General features: G+C 37.4%; 1 protein-coding gene across 2 annotated transcripts in view; it reads right to left on the bottom strand.

Moving 5' to 3' along the window:
- Nucleotides 1-1,882: 1,882 nt before the first annotated feature.
- myo7ab (myosin VIIAb) overlaps nucleotides 1,883-16,836 on the bottom strand; it is a 51,446-nt gene continuing 36,492 nt past the window's right edge. The window contains exons 26-49 of one of the 2 annotated variants that reach the window (XM_058415710.1): nucleotides 15,949-16,038; nucleotides 14,916-15,037; nucleotides 14,590-14,716; nucleotides 14,370-14,489; nucleotides 13,963-14,136; nucleotides 12,862-13,089; nucleotides 12,613-12,783; nucleotides 10,728-10,845; nucleotides 10,092-10,218; nucleotides 9,089-9,258; nucleotides 8,816-9,003; nucleotides 8,138-8,262; nucleotides 7,801-7,955; nucleotides 7,492-7,645; nucleotides 7,001-7,156; nucleotides 6,813-6,918; nucleotides 6,197-6,310; nucleotides 5,667-5,754; nucleotides 5,481-5,587; nucleotides 4,286-4,471; nucleotides 3,867-3,983; nucleotides 2,844-2,927; nucleotides 2,172-2,291; nucleotides 1,884-2,053 (exon numbers count right to left, since the gene is read on the bottom strand). In XM_058415710.1, coding sequence (XP_058271693.1) covers nucleotides 1,973-2,053; nucleotides 2,172-2,291; nucleotides 2,844-2,927; nucleotides 3,867-3,983; nucleotides 4,286-4,471; nucleotides 5,481-5,587; nucleotides 5,667-5,754; nucleotides 6,197-6,310; nucleotides 6,813-6,918; nucleotides 7,001-7,156; nucleotides 7,492-7,645; nucleotides 7,801-7,955; nucleotides 8,138-8,262; nucleotides 8,816-9,003; nucleotides 9,089-9,258; nucleotides 10,092-10,218; nucleotides 10,728-10,845; nucleotides 12,613-12,783; nucleotides 12,862-13,089; nucleotides 13,963-14,136; nucleotides 14,370-14,489; nucleotides 14,590-14,716; nucleotides 14,916-15,037; nucleotides 15,949-16,038 — 3,228 coding nt within the window. In that variant the 3' untranslated portion in view covers nucleotides 1,884-1,972. Of the gene's footprint in view, nucleotides 2,054-2,171; nucleotides 2,292-2,843; nucleotides 2,928-3,866; nucleotides 3,984-4,285; nucleotides 4,472-5,480; nucleotides 5,588-5,666; nucleotides 5,755-6,196; nucleotides 6,311-6,812; nucleotides 6,919-7,000; nucleotides 7,157-7,491; nucleotides 7,646-7,800; nucleotides 7,956-8,137; nucleotides 8,263-8,815; nucleotides 9,004-9,088; nucleotides 9,259-10,091; nucleotides 10,219-10,727; nucleotides 10,846-12,612; nucleotides 12,784-12,861; nucleotides 13,090-13,962; nucleotides 14,137-14,369; nucleotides 14,490-14,589; nucleotides 14,717-14,915; nucleotides 15,038-15,948; nucleotides 16,039-16,836 lie in introns of both variants that reach the window. The other variant, XM_058415711.1, reaches the window with a different exon arrangement.

Below are 16,836 nucleotides of genomic sequence, written 5' to 3' on the forward strand. Positions count from 1 at the left end.
ATTTTAGAAATTGGGAAGTGTATCCTTTCACCCTTAACCATGTAATAGATGCATTTTAAGCATTATGAAGTCAGCAGTGAGTTAACTGCAGTGAATAACACCATATATAAAAACCATACTACTCTCTGGCCCAGTCAGGTTAAAAATACCCAAAGCATAGAAATAATGATACAGAAACAATTTAAACCCCTTTAGAACATTCAACTTAGTTGTTACCTTATTACATCCACCTGCACAATAAGTATGCATACATTATATTGCCACATTATTGCACTTTTTACACATACCGTAATAAAATTAAGGTTCTGGGTTGTTGATCAGAGGATTGGGGCTCAAGCCCCAGCACTGCCAAGCTGCCACTGTTGGGCCCTTAAGCAAGGCTCTTAACCATCACTTCTACAGGGGTGCTGTATCATGTGCTCTGACCCCAACCTCCAAAGTTGGGATATGCGAAGAAAGAATTTCACTGTGCTGTAATGTAGAATGATAATGAAATGTCTAATCAGGAATGTCCTATCATGCACATAATATCACATCAAGTGTGGTCTGTTTCTTTTGCTGAGCCACAGAAAAGGGGATGAAGGTTGAGGTGTCTGTATTGATGGCAGTGCTGTGAAACATCTATAGCTATCACTGTTAAATAAAAAAACATTTACCCTGGTTAAAATTAAGAACATTTTTATAATGTATATAACTTCTCATTTATACAAACCATATTTGTTCATATTTTTCCTAGTATTTAGTTACATGTAAGTATTATTTTTTTGCACACACCTTTATATGTTTTATAGTTTGTTTTTCTTTCTTAAGGCTTAAGACTCCATACTCACTAGACTTGGAGTAAAAAAAAATTTTTATGAATGTATTAATTATTAATTATTGAACTAGTCAAACTGATAAAATGACTAATTGAAATATTTTATTCATTTAACTTACTGATACAGTCTTACTAATAATATGTAAATATGTTTAATATTAATATTTAATATAATTTACATGTCTGTGTGTGTGGAGTTTGCATGTTCTCCTCATGCCTGGTGGGTTTCCTCATGGTGGTCCAGTTTCCTCCCACAGTCCAAAGACATGCTTCTAGGCTGATTGGAGTGTAGGGTGTCCAGGGTGTATCCTGCCTTGATGCCCGATGATGATGATGACAGATCTATCTATCTATCTATCTATCTATCTATCTATCTATCTATCTATCTATCTATCTATCTATCTATCTATCTATCTATCTATCTATCTATCTATCTATCTATCTATCTATCTATCTATGATAATTATATATATTCATAAATATTACAATTATTATTTACCTTATTGATTAAAGCTCTTTAATGTGATTGCAGTGGGGTCTCTGCTACCCCAAACAATTCAGAAATAATTGAATTACAACAAACCATGAGGAATAAAAATATATGTTTTATAGCTTGTTTTTCTCACCTTTCTGAATTGTTTGCTATTTCTGTGACGCAGTCGAGTCTACCCACTAGACTTGAAGTAAAAGAAAATTAATGAATGTATTAATTATTAATTATTGAACTAGTCAAATTAATCACATGACTAATTGAAATATTTAATTCATTGAACTTACTGACACAATCTTACTAATAATATGTAAATTTGTTTAATATTAATATTTGTACATTTACATGAGTGTGATATACTTATATATCTTTATCTATCTATCTATCTATCTATCTATCTATCTATCTATCTATCTATCTATCTATCTATCTATCTATCTATGATAATTATATTCATTCATAAATATTACAATTAATAATTTACATTATTGCTTAAAACTCTTCAAGTTTACTGCAGTGGGGTCTCTGCTACCCCAAACAATGAAAAAATAATCACAACAAACCTTGAGGGATAAAAATATATATTTTATTTTCAGTTTATCAGATCAAGCACAAAAGGCATTTTTATTGTGGTTCTTTGTTCGTAATGCTGGCTAGTTGGTGTTTCAGCGTGAACTGCGCTGTTTGGTCATGGTGCTCATCATCTGACTGATGTAAGACGTCAGCAGGTCATCCATTTTGTAGCCCTGTGATCAGACAAATGAACACACAGCTGAATATTGTATAATACGTGTAGTGAGGCTTGATTGGAGTGTGTCTCCGGACTTGAGTGTCAAGGACGTTATTCAAATCTTTCTCACTCACCAGCGGCGTCTCACACAGTAGTTTACTGCCTCTCATCAAGTTGCCGATGGTGATATGAAAGTAGGTGTTCCCGCTACTCCAGTTAGAGATTTTGGTGAATGGGTGAGTCATTAAGATATCCTGTGAAGAGCAGAGAGATTGATGTCAGACTAAAGAAATGATTCAGTGAAAAACAAATTTCCACAAGGATTTATTCAGTCAGTCAAGACATGCTTGTTTTGTTTTTTTTTACATTGAAGATGAAGCTAACAAGTAATGGCCCTGTACCAAAATCTTTCATCGAAATAACTACCTAATGGTGTGACATGTGGTTTAGGACATGATGTTATTTATAAATATGTGATGAAAATGTGTTCCTGTGATCAAAATGTAAAGTTGTACTGGTCAAATCACTTTAGTTTGGGGTTATTTCAGATCCTGGGCATAGTTTAAGGGTGGCCATGTACTGTAAAACTGTAACGATTTTACAACTGACAGATCCAGAGTGTAATCGTGAAGTAAATAAGGAATACACATGCTATTTGACAAATACATTGATCAGTGCAGATTACAGTGCTGAGTACAGTACAATATGTTAAATAACATTATGCAGTTTAATGATACTCTATAAAGCATATTAAAACTGTAATTTAGACCATCTTCCTTGTTAGCTATCAAGAGCTTTTATTTTACCTTTGTTGTTGGGTCAATCAGACTAATGCCATGTTTGTTGATTGCTATCAGAAGGAACTCTGGTAGATTTGGGTCTGTGGTTTGCTACAAAGCAAGAATAAAAGATGTAAAAATATGATAATAAATTTTAAGGTTAATAAATATTAATTTTCTATTCAGTATTTGACTTTTATGGTATTAAGTCATGACAAGTATTAAAGAAATATATATACACATATATATACACGCACACACACATGATCAGCCATAACATTATGACCAGCTGCCTAATATTGTGTTGGTCCCCCTTTTGCTGCCAAAACAGCCCTGACCCATCGAGGCATGGAGTTCCCTAGATCCCTCAAGGTGTGCTGTGGAATCTGGCACCAAGATGTTAGCAGCAGATCCTTTAAGTCCTCTAAGTTGCGAGGTGGGGCCTCCAGGGATCACACTTCTTTGTTCAGCACATCCCACAAATGCTCGATTGGATTAAGATCTAGGAAAATCTGGAGGCCAAGTCATCACCTCAAACTCATTGTTGTGCTCAACACTGTGTACACTTTTTTAGAACCAGCATTAACTTCTTCAGCAATTTGAGCAACAGTAGCTCGTCTGTTGGATCACACAGGCCAGCCTTCGCTCCCCACCTGCAACAATGAGCCTTGGCTGCCCATGACCCTGTCGCCGGTTCACCACTGTTCCTTCCTTGGACCACTTTTGATATTTACTGACCACTGCAGACCGGGAACACCCTACAAGAGCTGCAGTTTTGGAGATGCTCTGATCCAGTCATCTAGCCATCACACTTTGGCCCTTCGTTAAACTCGCTCAAATCCTTACGCTTGTCCATTTTTCCTGCTTCTAACACATCAACTTTGAGGACAAAATGTTCACTTGCTGCCTAATATATCCCACCCACTAACAGGTGCCATGATGAGGAGATAATCAGTGTTATTCACTTCACCTCTCACTGCTCATAATGTTATGGCTGATCGGTGTATATACAGTATATTTGAATATTTATTGTAGGCTGAACAAAATTACTTTGACTTCAAAAAAGGCTGATCCAAAAGTGGGCCACTTGGAGATGATCCTCAGGAACATAAATTTGGCTTCTTCCTGACTTTTCCCAGCATGTTGGTTGAAGAATGTCAAAATTGGCTGTAGAGAAAAGAAGCTTAGTAAAGTAATCATTCATGTATTTTCAAGAAAATAGCTTAATCTGGAGTATTAGGCACAAGTTGAGACTTAAATAGAGTAGAATGACTTAAGTACTGTACAGTTTCTAGACAACAATTGTTGTCTAAATAAATGTGCATACTATAATACATGTATTGCAGAAAAAAACACTATAACTATAATAAAAGTATATATAGTATGTTTTTTTTATTGTATAACCATAATCAGAATTGTATAACCATAAATAGAATAGACAGTGTGTGGCATGTCTTTTTGTCACTCACCCGTTTCCAGTCATCAGGTGACAGCTGTTTGATCAGATCCTGTGGGACGAGGTCTTTCAGCATCTTGGAGAAGTTGATAAACTGCGACTTGTCCTCTTCGTATGTTACCCGGAAAATCAGAGCTGCGAGCTGGAAGGCCTCTTCATGAGAACACTTGTGGTAACCACGCAGGTATTTAGGCAGCTCCTACACCAGGTATTAAAATATTAAAATTGTACATAGAGGTATTAAACATGGAGCTTCTGCAGGTAGTAAACATGTACACAAAGCAATTTCTAACCAAACAAATAGCAGAAATGAAGAAAATAAATATAGAAAACTTTAAAGTTTAATGCCTTGTTTATTAAGCTAATTGTACTTTTTTGTACTGATATAACAGACAATCTGGACATATTTATTGTATAGATTTATTTTGTGCAAGTCTAAGCAGTCACATTTTAAACGACGTCTTTATAATTACAAGATATAATTATTTGAATTATAGAACCATTTTAATATAAAAGGTTCATAGCTTACCAAGGGTTCTACATAAAACTATATTTCTGAGAAACTGTTCTATTAACCTGGGTTCTTTAGGGAATTCCAATCAGGTTTAATATTTGAATATGCACCATGTAACACCAATGGGGGGACAGGAGTGGTAAATTTAGGGGCGTTTCTAATATGCATATTCATTACATCTAGATTTCTTCATACTTCAAGTTTTAATTAAATTAATTTCTTTGCCTTTCCTGTGGTCCGATGGCTAGAATTATGGATGCAATTCAGTACGGAAAATATGTAAAGTCATCTGTGAGGCAAAAAAAAAATTTAAATAATGGTCTGAATGCTAGGCCCCCTTTCAGTTTTGGAAAACTAACCCAGCATTAGTTCTGCTGCACATAGACTGCATTATTAAACTTACTTTAAAGCTTATATATTAAACCTTTGCGGATTCTGGCAACCAAGTTCAGATGCAGCTAAAATCAGTAGCTCTCTTCTCTTTGAAATTAACGTTTACATTATTTAGAGGGTCTGTCATATAAGTGGCTGTGTACGAGTTATTTCTACTGAGAAGATAACATTAGGTCACATTTATGCAAACCTGTATTCTGTAGCTGCATTACTGTCAGAGCTGCTGCTATAGAATATTAATCAGATTTGAGAATTCAACAGCACTGTTGTGTAATATATATAGTATATAATACATGTTTACCTGGTAGTAGTGGAAGATGGAGTCAGCCATTGAGTCTTTGCCTGGCACAGTGTTAGTCCACAGTTTCTTCATAAAATAGACCTGATATGTCAGGGAAGGCACTATACCTTAAACACAAACAGCATATCACATGCAGGCAACAAAGGGTTTGATATTATGTGATCAATTAGTAAGAAATATAATTACCATCTTTAACAGGTCGGGCTTTTTTGATCCAGTCAGTGAGGTGTCTGACAAAGTCAAAAAAGAAATCTCCATCTGGTACACTGATGACCTGAGAGATCCCAAGAGATGGAGATCAGTTATTAAAAATAGACATAATACAAAATATAAAACAGAATTATTTATCAATCTTCATATTAGAGCCTTTAATAGGTGACAGAGTATGCTTTATGAGTAAAGTCACTGAAGTGATTACCTCCTGTTACACTGAATTTGGACCATATTAAAGAACTTTTTCTTTGTGATACATCACAAAATCTTTACAATATCTAATATAATGGTCCTAACATAGTCATTTCGGAACTGCTAGACCCGTAGTTATTCCTAAACTCAACAAAAATGGCTGTTTACTTGTAACATAGCAAGCTAATGTTTGTGGGGAAAAAAACCCAAACCTGTTTCGCTCACTTAGCTAGATGATGATTCTTTGAATACAAGTTTACTACTATGATTTTCATGACCTTTTCATGAGTTTTATGACAGGTTGGTTTTACCTTGTCAGAAATCTTGACAAACAGACTGAAACCCTCAGATGTCTTGAGCAGCATCCTGCTGGAAATGTTCAGACAGAACTCCTTGGCCTTTGTGCTTGATTCCACTTCAAAAACCTGAAATTAAGATGAAGTTTAGACAACTGTGACAAAAATGGGAAGATTTTAAAAGGTTTTTCTTTTCAGTGAATTGTGCTGTCAGCTGGGTTTTGACGTCACAATATTGTAAGCTGTGGATGTGGAAAAGAGCTAGTTTAGTCTGAAATGTTTTTATTTATTTATTTATTTATTTATTTTTAGTATTATTTTGAATCGAATATATCAGTGAAAACTGTGTTTTCTTTCTTTTTTGTTTCCTTTTTAAAACATCACCATTGTATATTACTCTATATTCTGTATTACATACTGTATTTTCTACAACATAGGTTATATTGATAGTTTAATTAACAAAAAACCCGGCAAACACAGTCAGGTATAAAGGCAGGCAGGCACTCTCAATACCCTTGATAAATAATTAAACAGATTGATTTTTTTTTGGCAGTGTTGTAAGTTATTTACTACAATGACACTGTACATTAAAGTGCAATGATGAATAAATAAACACTACAAGAAGACTGACCTCATCTGTGTCATCAGGGAAGTACACCTTGTGGAAGATCTGTGTGGTTTTGTGCTGAATGGCTTCCACTTCCACCAAATGAGGAGGGTACTTCCTGGGGCCATTCCTATCATTACAACATGTTTATTGGCAAATGGCACACTGTGGGTTTGTTGCATTGCTTTATAAAATGTTTGAGCGAGTCTTACCGCAAGGCTTTCTGCAGTCTCTGCATGCAGTCCGGGGCTAGTGGGTGATGCTTCCTAGACTGCAGAAACCTCTGCACATGAGGCAGGAGGATGTTGCTGGGAGGGAAAAGTCCAGTGCAAAGCCACAGTAGCTCCCAGCCCTTTTCCTCACTGTACCTGCATATATAAAACACATGGGGTCAGTCTTGTTTTATTCTCAAATAGAAAGCACTGTGAATGTGAGGGATAAGGATCGATTTGTGTTGGTGCACAGTTCTTAAAGGAATGGTTAGAACTAAATAATAATCGTTCCCGAAATCTTTCCCACAAATGCATGCCCAAATCTTCAAGTATTATCTGAGATGGCTGCCACCACAACAATGTTCAGTTATGCATACAGACTACATTTGCAAGTCTGTGTTACCTCATTTTTTTTGTTAGATACATTAATCTAGTTGTTTCTGGGTAAAACTAATTTGACCTAGCGGTTACAATCTGAGGAAGTAACTTACATAACATTGTTATCAGTGAGCTGTTTCATGATCTGGCAGAAGATCTCATCCTTCAATAGTTCAGCCTTCATAGATGCCTCAAAGATCTGATCAGTGAGTTCATTAACTGAGCGAGTTCTTTTAGCTGGATAGTCACCCATGTACTTCATAATAGGTAGAGAAAAGGAGTCAAGGATCAATAATAGATCAAAAGTATCAATCACGAATCAATCAAGAAAAGATCAATATCTGCTGGGATCCTGAGCACTGAGAGGACAACAATTCCCCAGCCAGAAAAAAGAGTAAAGTAAATAAAAGTGTGAAGGATATCGATGAAGGCTAGACAAGCATCCTGTGAGAGCTCTTCATGGTTAAGGACCTTCTTCAGCAGAGGCTGTTTGAGAGGTTCTCGGGTGCAGCGCCACAGCTTGTCTTTCATCCTGCCTTTTGTAATCACCCGGCTTAGAGTGCTCTTAGGAGGAGGTCTGCCAGACACCAGAGAAGATCATACCACAGATCATCAACAGAAAGATGTTATTCTGACTTTATAATGTGCAAAGAATATGCAGAAATAAGAAGGCATTATTTTTAGAAAGTATGAGTAAGTACTATTAAGAGGAATGTGTTTATAGATAGAAAAGGGGATAAAGTGGGAGTGTTTATGTACCTGAAATGATCATAGGAAAACTCCTCCAGAGTGTAGGGCTTCACTTTCTCCTCTCCCTCCATAAGATTCAGCTGTGACAGACTTATCGATTCCTTACACTGCTCTGGAGACATGCTCACCAATGTCTGAATTGTAGTGAAAAGGAAAAAAATGTCATAATGTGTTTACTCATTCATTTCACTTCAGTAAGTGCTTTATCTAAGAAAAGAGGAATCCAGATCCTATACTGGGAACACTGGGTGTGAAGTGGGAATATGTCTTGGACATGACATCAGTCTGTTGCAGGGCACCATACAAACATACAGTACATTTATAACTAGGGGCAGTTTAAAGTAGCCAATCCACCTACCAGTAGGTCTCTTAGAGATGGGAGAAAAACAGAGAACCCAGAGGAAACCCACATGGATACAGAGAAAACATGTGAAACTTTTCCGAGAGAATAATGTGAACTCAGGATCAAATCTTGGAGTTGTGAGGTTGGAACCTTAAGACTAAAAACTGGACAATAAAATAACTAGAGATTTGGACAAAATTAATAACTACACTTGGAAAGGAACAACCACGAAGCAGCACCTGATTTACAGATCAAATTACCACCATTTGCACAAAATTTATAAGTGCTAAGGATGGTCATGTATCATGTAATATAATTACTAGTTGAAAGAAAAGCAGACTCACCACAATATCATAATGCGGTCTGGTAATGGTGGGAAGCACATAGACGCTGTCTGCATGGAAGTCTCCTCTCTTCTTGGTCCTGTCGTTGACTCCGTGGGCCCAGCCCCAGGTCAATACATGCTCTCCTGTGTGTTCATCCAGCAGGATAAGATCTCCCTTTGAGAATGTCAGGAACAAGTCATGTCCATCTAAAGGAAGTGGCAACATACAAACAAATTCATGGATTAAGGAATACTGTTCTTCTCTAAATAACCACTAAGATGTGGACCATACCGTGGTTATGGCTATCCGTGAGAGCCACCACGAACTTCGATCTCTTGCGCAGACCATCTAAAAAGGTGTCAACCAGGTCACAAATGTCCTCAGCATTGTTGGAGGTGAAGGTGTATTCATCTCCTTTAATGGTTGCCAGGGTGAAACTCTGGCCCTGGAGCTTTCCTCCTCTGTAGGAAATATCAACAGAGGGAAAATCTGACTATCAGAATACAGCAGTACAATCTGGCATATTCCACTCTGGAACATTTTCAGGCACTCAGGTTACATTGTGGTCAAGTCACATGTGCTGCTTGTAGTTTGTGTCTTGTGGGTGTGCTAATGCTGTTATGAGCAGATATTGTCTATAGGCATAGCAGATAAGCAAACCAAGTAAATTATACTAGCTATGTACAGTCACCATGTGCATCAACAATCTCTACTATCTCTTTCCAAGCTTTATTTTGCTTCTTAATGTCTCCATTTTGTGCATCAAACAGCAAATGGAAACAAAAGTTGGAACAACAGTACAAGAAGAACTCAAGAAACATGCAAATACATGTGCTATAGAATCGGTCTGAGGTACCGTTTACAATCATTTTTATCCTCTAATACGAAATGAATATAGAATTTAGGAAAAATCAGTTCATCAAATGATGCTTGCTGCACTGTCTATTTTTCACAAAGCTGATTATAAACTGATTATAAACTGTGACTCCATATACTGCCCATAAATACAAATGTAACAGTTCCTTATAAAAGCTCTTAAACCTCAGTGGATGTGGACCTTTATTACAAAAATGAAGCCATAATTACTGGAAGGTGTAATGCAAGCCTGAGCTCAATATTAAGCTTTCATGGAAGAATGAAATTTTGAGTGTTTCGGATGTATAAGTACAGAAGGTTTATCAATGGAACGGATGGTGCTCAATGAGCAATTTTGCCAAACAGTAGTCCAGTTATTTTGCCTCTAATATCTAGTTCAGTGTTTCGGCCAAAAAACAGAAATAAAACATTACTGGACCTGCTGCTGGATACTCCAGTGATCTCTGGGAAGGAAAGTTCCAGAAGGACCTGCTCCTGTTCATCTACAAAGTAAACTCCAGTCCAGTTCACTGCCACTATTACATCATTCTTCGGTAGACTTGGTCCTGGAGATTTCCATATGATCGGTTTATTACATATTATTACATATGATCTCAAAAAATGTATTATGAGCAGTGTCAAGTGCCATGGGTGATAGTTTCAGGCATCTTAACTATGGAGCAGGGCTTAAGTTAAACTTGATCTTGTCATATCATCCTTTCTTCAGCCAGATGTACTGCTTATTATAAAATGCTGGGTTTTGTTCCATGACAGCTAATTTTAGCTAGCTATCTTAGATAACATTATATCTGAATAGAAGCCATCTAATGTTAAGTAGCAGACATGTTGGATGGTAACTAATGTTAGGTATGTCATTGTGTATTTAAAAAAACAGTGTCCAAACTTCGTTATCAAACTAGCTAAATCTAGAATAATTATATACTGTAAATTGTATAATTTAGAAAAGCAAGGTAGCAAGCTATCTAGCATTAAGTAAAATATTGTCGTTGGTCAAATTTAAAGTAAGCTCCTTTAATTAAAAGCATGATGAGCCTGCACCCAACAGTGATAATACCTGAGAACTTGAAGGCCTCGTAAAAGCGTGAGAAAAGCAAAGGCCACTTGAACCGAGTGAAATCCACCACGTCCTCCTTTGCTCTCTGCGGGTCAAAGCTCTTCTGTGTGAAGATTCCCTGCGGGCATAAAATGGTCAATAACACAAACCTCTTTCTCTGCTGTCACCATCAGTCCTCACAGGACCTTTTTATGTGCATCATATCTAATGAGCATATGCAATAATAAGCTGCTCAGACAATCCATAATATAGATTTCCTACACCATTAAAGATTCAAGTCCATCACTTTGGCCTATGGGAGGCTGAAGGCTAATTAAACCGGCCACCCTTGAAAGAGGGATAAGGCAATTAATGTTCCTCAGTTATCTTCAGTCAATCCTCAACCTGCTCCTTAAAGTTGAAGAAAATTAGCATTTTGTGTGTTTTGATGCAGTGTTAAAGTATTATAAGCAGACTAGCTTGTCATATGTGTGATATTCTCAATTTTACGTAACTGTATAATTTAAAATCAATCAGAGGTTTGGTCATTTTTGAGCTAGGTACTTTACAAATAGATGTCTATTCGTTTAAGTGATTTGCTGTGTCCAGACAAAACACCTGACTCCAAATAAGAGGCTTTGGTATGTCACACCTCTACCTGGTGTGTCTGGGGGCACAAAATACTAGAATCATTTTATTCAGTCTAAATTCTGCTTACAGCCTATTACACCAGATATAGAGAGAAAGAGCAGACAGTAATGAGAATACAAGCCTCTGGCACACACATAGATTAGAGATCGAGTCATGGCCAAATGTTAATGACAGTGGGCAGCAGTACAGCTACAGACATAATGGCACCAATGTCTCTGAGAACACGGTGATACATTTAAACTGCAGACACTGTTTAACTCTACTGACTTTTAGGGTGGGAAACCAGTCAACCAGAAACATTAAACGACTACTGTCTCTGAAGAAGCCTAATGTGAGATAGTAGATTGTGTCTATACCTAAATAACTTAAAGTAACTCTTTCATCTTTAACCATTTAAAATAATTTCCGTGATATAATTATAAATCAATTGTTAATAAATTGTGCACAAGAAACTCTTAACAATGGCTTGAAAACAAGTACACTTCTATACTAATAAAAATGCAAGGATGCATGAATTTGCATAAATATGCAAAAAGAAAAGACCTTCATGTCTTACTGCCTGAGGTGCTGCTACAAAACAACTAGATGATATTTGGCTCACAGCTGTCTCTTCCATCTCTTCAGGTTTACTTTGTTCTGAACTTCAATATTGTGATCAGCGAAAACAGGTTTATTGAATATAAATTGGAATAGAGAATGGAAGTCATGCGTTATCGCACTATGTCAAGTTTGATTTAATTTCACTGACGAACCTCAGTTCTGTTCAAGATAATGAATATTTAATGAACAGCTCAAAAATGGAAAGTGGTTTGCTTGGGATCATTTTCATTAAATTCCTAGTAACCATATTGCCTATATCTACAACCCAGAATATATTGAAATAATTCTGGCTAAATTTAGGCGAGCGTTAAGCAACTTTGGCATGTAGACTTAAAGGTGGATGAAGTTGTAAGTTGCTCTGGATAAAGGTGCCAGAAAATGTTTTGGTGGCTCAACATTGAACCAAAGTCAGACATTTTGTTTGAAAATTTTTGAACACAGTGCTAAAGATACTTTGCTTTAATTGTAGTTTAATTTCTGGCCCAAACTAGCAATAGTTAATAAGTAGTATTCATTGTTTTGTTTGTATTTCTCACCATCAGCACTGTGGCACAATTTAGCATTTTTATCATACAATTTTGCACATACAACTGGGACAGTTGGTGTACCAGTTGATTTATTGTCCTGTTTAACACACCAGCTAATAAATGCTTACCTTTTTGTGAACTGACATTATGACTTGGGCCCACTTGTCCACAGTTCTAGATGCGCTAATCTCTCTGTCTGGGATGTACGAGGGGATGAGGCTCAGCAATCTTTCCTGAACGATCTCCGACCCATATTCTATATAGTATTGCTGAGAGGCCAGCTCAGCCAAATCCTCCTCCTACAATCATCACAAAAATGGCATGTATATTAAAAAGTCACAATGTTTTACCTTCTGTGAGATAACTACAGCTCATACCCGATCACAGCGGTACTCCCCGAACTTCACTCCACGGATGATCTGCTGGTAGATAAGGTTGGTGGCTATGCTGTCCTCAGCAGGGTTGTGCCATGGCGTGAAGATCTCTTTCCTGAAGAACAGCCTCCAGGGGGCATTGCGCTCCTGAGCCCCTTGCTCTTTAGCGTACTGCTCACACTGTGACACTGCATCCATCACATGGTCCTTCCCGCTGCCGAGAGATGACACCTAAGAAAATAGCACGCAATCTGTACAAGAACATCTTGTGATTGCGTGGAATAATTGATAGATTTTGTACAAAACAATGTCAGTTATAGCAAAAAGAAAACATGTGACCTTTGTAACTGTTTGAAATGACATGTTTAGTGATTTATTCTCTGGAGCTTTCAAGTCAAAAATGTTCTGTAATACTTAAAAATCTCTGTACTACTTCAGGTGTTACTTGAACCTGAACCTTCTACCTCTATCTTAAGACTCTGTAGTATTTTAAGTCTCTGTATTATCTCAACATTCTGTACAGTGTAAAACATAGCTCCATTAAGTTATGTGAACTTATTTCTTCTCTTTAAGTCAAGCCAAAACCTTTTGGATTATAAAAAATTTTAAAAATTAAACTTAATGTAATCCATTGTCTTGACTGCTTGTGAGCTAAAAAGTTGAATTTACTCAATTCTTAAGGCAGCAGGAGAAATTTGTTTCTACATTTAACCATATTGAAATGTTTATGTCTCAGTAGTATTTTAAGTGAATGTGAGTCTATGAACTATTAAGTCTTAGGTATTAAGTACTGTCTGTAATATTTTTAATCCCTGTAGTACTTTAAGTCTATCATAGTTTAGTACTACTATATTGCTTTTAAATCTATTTAAGTCTCTTTAGTGCTTTAGATCTCGGTTGTATTTTAAATCTCTGTAGCACTCTAAGACTCTTTAAATCTCTATGGTATTTGATGTCCATGTTATGAACTATTGCATTTTAATTTGCTATAGCAACACAGAATGTATTAAAGTGCATCATGATGTACATGGACACTAACATAGATAAATAGATGTATTAGCATTGTTATTATTAAAGGACACCTAGAAGTTGTGAGGAACGTGCCTTATCGAACAGAGCAATGTACAGGGAGAAGCCAAAACGGTCCTGCAGGCCAATCTTGTCTGCCAGGGCATTACAGAGCTCTGCAGCAGTAGTGGCTGAGTCTGTCAGCAGGGTCTTGGTAGTACCATCCATGAACGTCACTGGCAACATGATGGGCTTTTTTGATTTGGTGGCCTGAAGTAGGAGAAAAAGATAAAATTAAATCCAAACTCCAATGACTTCCTCTTAAGTAACAGCAGAGTTAGCTCAATAGTTATAATTCTGTAGCCACCATTGCACCTTTGAGCAAGACTCCTAACCTTAAACAGTTCAGCTAGATGCTTGGATTGAATTCTGCCTTGTCAGTGTCTGCCAAATGAAGAAAAATGAGTGAGCATAATGGCTGCAGGGGAAAACAGTGACAGCACCTGCAGCTCGAGCCACGAGGGAGGCTGGGTCCGTGTCTTATTCACAGAAGTGCGCTTCAGTCTTTCCTCACAGTACGGGGCATAGCCTGGAGGTCCAGAGATAATGAATGTCCGCAGATACTGCGATAAAGAATGGTAGGGAAGAACAACATTAAAATTTGTGACTCGAAAGTGTTTTCATTTCTCTCTTAGATCTAAAAATAAAGGCATAGTTTTTTACTTTGAAAAATTTCTCCGATGGTGCAAAGCATCCCACACAGAGAGAGAGCAGGATCCAGCCACGAGCATGGCTGTTTTTGGATGGGTTCTGGGTCAGCTGCTTACAGATCTGACAGTAGATCTCGTCTCTATTAAAGACATACAATAGAATAATGTTATGTTTTGCTAAAGGCTAATGGAGTTATTCAAATGGATTGATTTGATTGAGTATATGTAAAGCACAAAGCAACTTGAGATCACTATTAAGGGGAAATGCATATCCTTTTTTGGGGAAATGCATATCCTTACCAGAAGGTCCACCAGAAGGATTAAGCTGCCATCACTAACCTCAGGGCAGGCCGTAAAATCCCATTCCCGATGATGAAGTGAAGTTTCTCCAGGTTGGAAGTGGGACGATCCTCCAGCATCCACTGCAGACTGCAATCACCATCAGTCAGGTGTTTGGTCACCTAACCAAAAACATAAACACTGCACAATTGTAATCATATCTTTTTAAGATAAACTAGCTACCTTTCTAGGAAATATTACAGGGACAGTACAGCTCACAGTTACCCCTATTAAAGCAAAGACAGTTGATCCGCCAAGACCTGTCCGGTATCTGAAACTTATATTGAAATAATATAATAATATAGCTAACAAGCTAACTAATGATTTCCTGCCAACTCAGATCAGTCTGGTCATTCTCCTCTAATCTCTCATCAACAACATTCAGCTTGAAGACTCTCTGCTCACAGGATGTTTTTTGTTTTTCACACCATTCTTGTTAACTATAGAGCGATTGAAAATCTCAGGAGATCAGCAGTTTCTGAAATACTCAAACCAACCCATCTGGTACCCACACCCAAGCCACAGTTAAAGTCTCAGAGATGACAATTCTTTCTTCATTCTGATGTTTCATGTGAACAATTAACTGTAGCTGCATGATTTGATGCATTGTGCTGCTGCCACATGATTGACTGGTTATATAACTGCAAGAATGAACAAGTGTGCAGGTGTTTCTATTATAGTGGACAATAAATGTACATTTCTTATTCTTTTCTTTCAGCCCCTGGACTACATTTAAATTTGTTATTAATGCTCCATCTTTCACAGTTTCAGATGTGCTGTAGTCTTGTTATTCTTTAGTACAAATTGTTTAGTAATCCAGAGGATATACAGTGCAATGAGAAACAATGCTAAATCTGTGGTTAAAAGATTATCTTAACTTTTTTTGGCCTTGGAGATCCAATGCAAAGTGAAGAAGAGAACTTCAGACCCCTATTCTGTCTTAACTGATTTACTACATCCAGTGTATGAAGGAACATTGTGTACGATTCATTGCCACTGTGCCACTGCAGAATAAATGGGACACTGCTCTCACCTCCTCTGTGATTTTTGACTTCCTCCTCAGTGTAAGGGACACTAACTTATGTCTGATGCTGTTCTTCTTCTGACTGTCAATAACAGAAGTCTGAAAGAGAAACAACAGGACATATTGTGTATTTACTGCAGGGCATAAACATTCAAGACAATCTGCCTAGCTACTCTGATGTTAAAATATATATGGTGCACCAAACGTATTTCATTGGGCCGAAACTGAATGCACGCAATTGTCTAGAATGTCTCTGTATGCTGTACCATTACAGTTTCCATTACAGTTTCCATTACATGGGGATGTGGTAGCTTAAGGTGATGGATTACTGACTGGAAGGTTGCGAGGGCCCCCGAGCAAGGCCCTTAACCCTCAATTGCTCAGTTGTGTAAAACGAGATAAATTGTAAGTCACTATAGATAGGGGTGTCTGGATAAGGGGGTAACTGTTTCCCTGCACTGGAAATAAGAGTCTCAAACATGTTCCAACAAGACAACATTGCTGTGTCTTAAGAGAACTCATAGCTTGTCAAAGATGAACTCGAGTGTCCTGCACAGAGCCCTGACCTCAATGAACTCAGGTGTCCTGCACAGAGCCCTGACCTCAACCCCACTGAACACATTTGGGATGAACTGGAACACCAAATGTGCCACCAATCCTTCTCATCCAACACCACTGTACAACCTCCCTAACACTCCTGTGGCTGAATGGACAAATCCCCATAGCCATGTTCCAAACTCTCGGACACGTCTCTTGTTCTGTCTGTGTGTAATTCTAACTGCTGTTGCAATGCCTATTTTTTTTCCAATAAATAATTTGTTTAATGTTGCACACTGGCACCAAACAAAAACCAATTCCTTTGAGCACAGGCAATGTTTCTGATTCTGAGTTTGATAT

Source organism: Hemibagrus wyckioides, linkage group LG18, assembly GCF_019097595.1.
Source record: "Hemibagrus wyckioides isolate EC202008001 linkage group LG18, SWU_Hwy_1.0, whole genome shotgun sequence".
Classification (NCBI taxonomy): Eukaryota; Metazoa; Chordata; class Actinopteri; order Siluriformes; family Bagridae; genus Hemibagrus; species Hemibagrus wyckioides.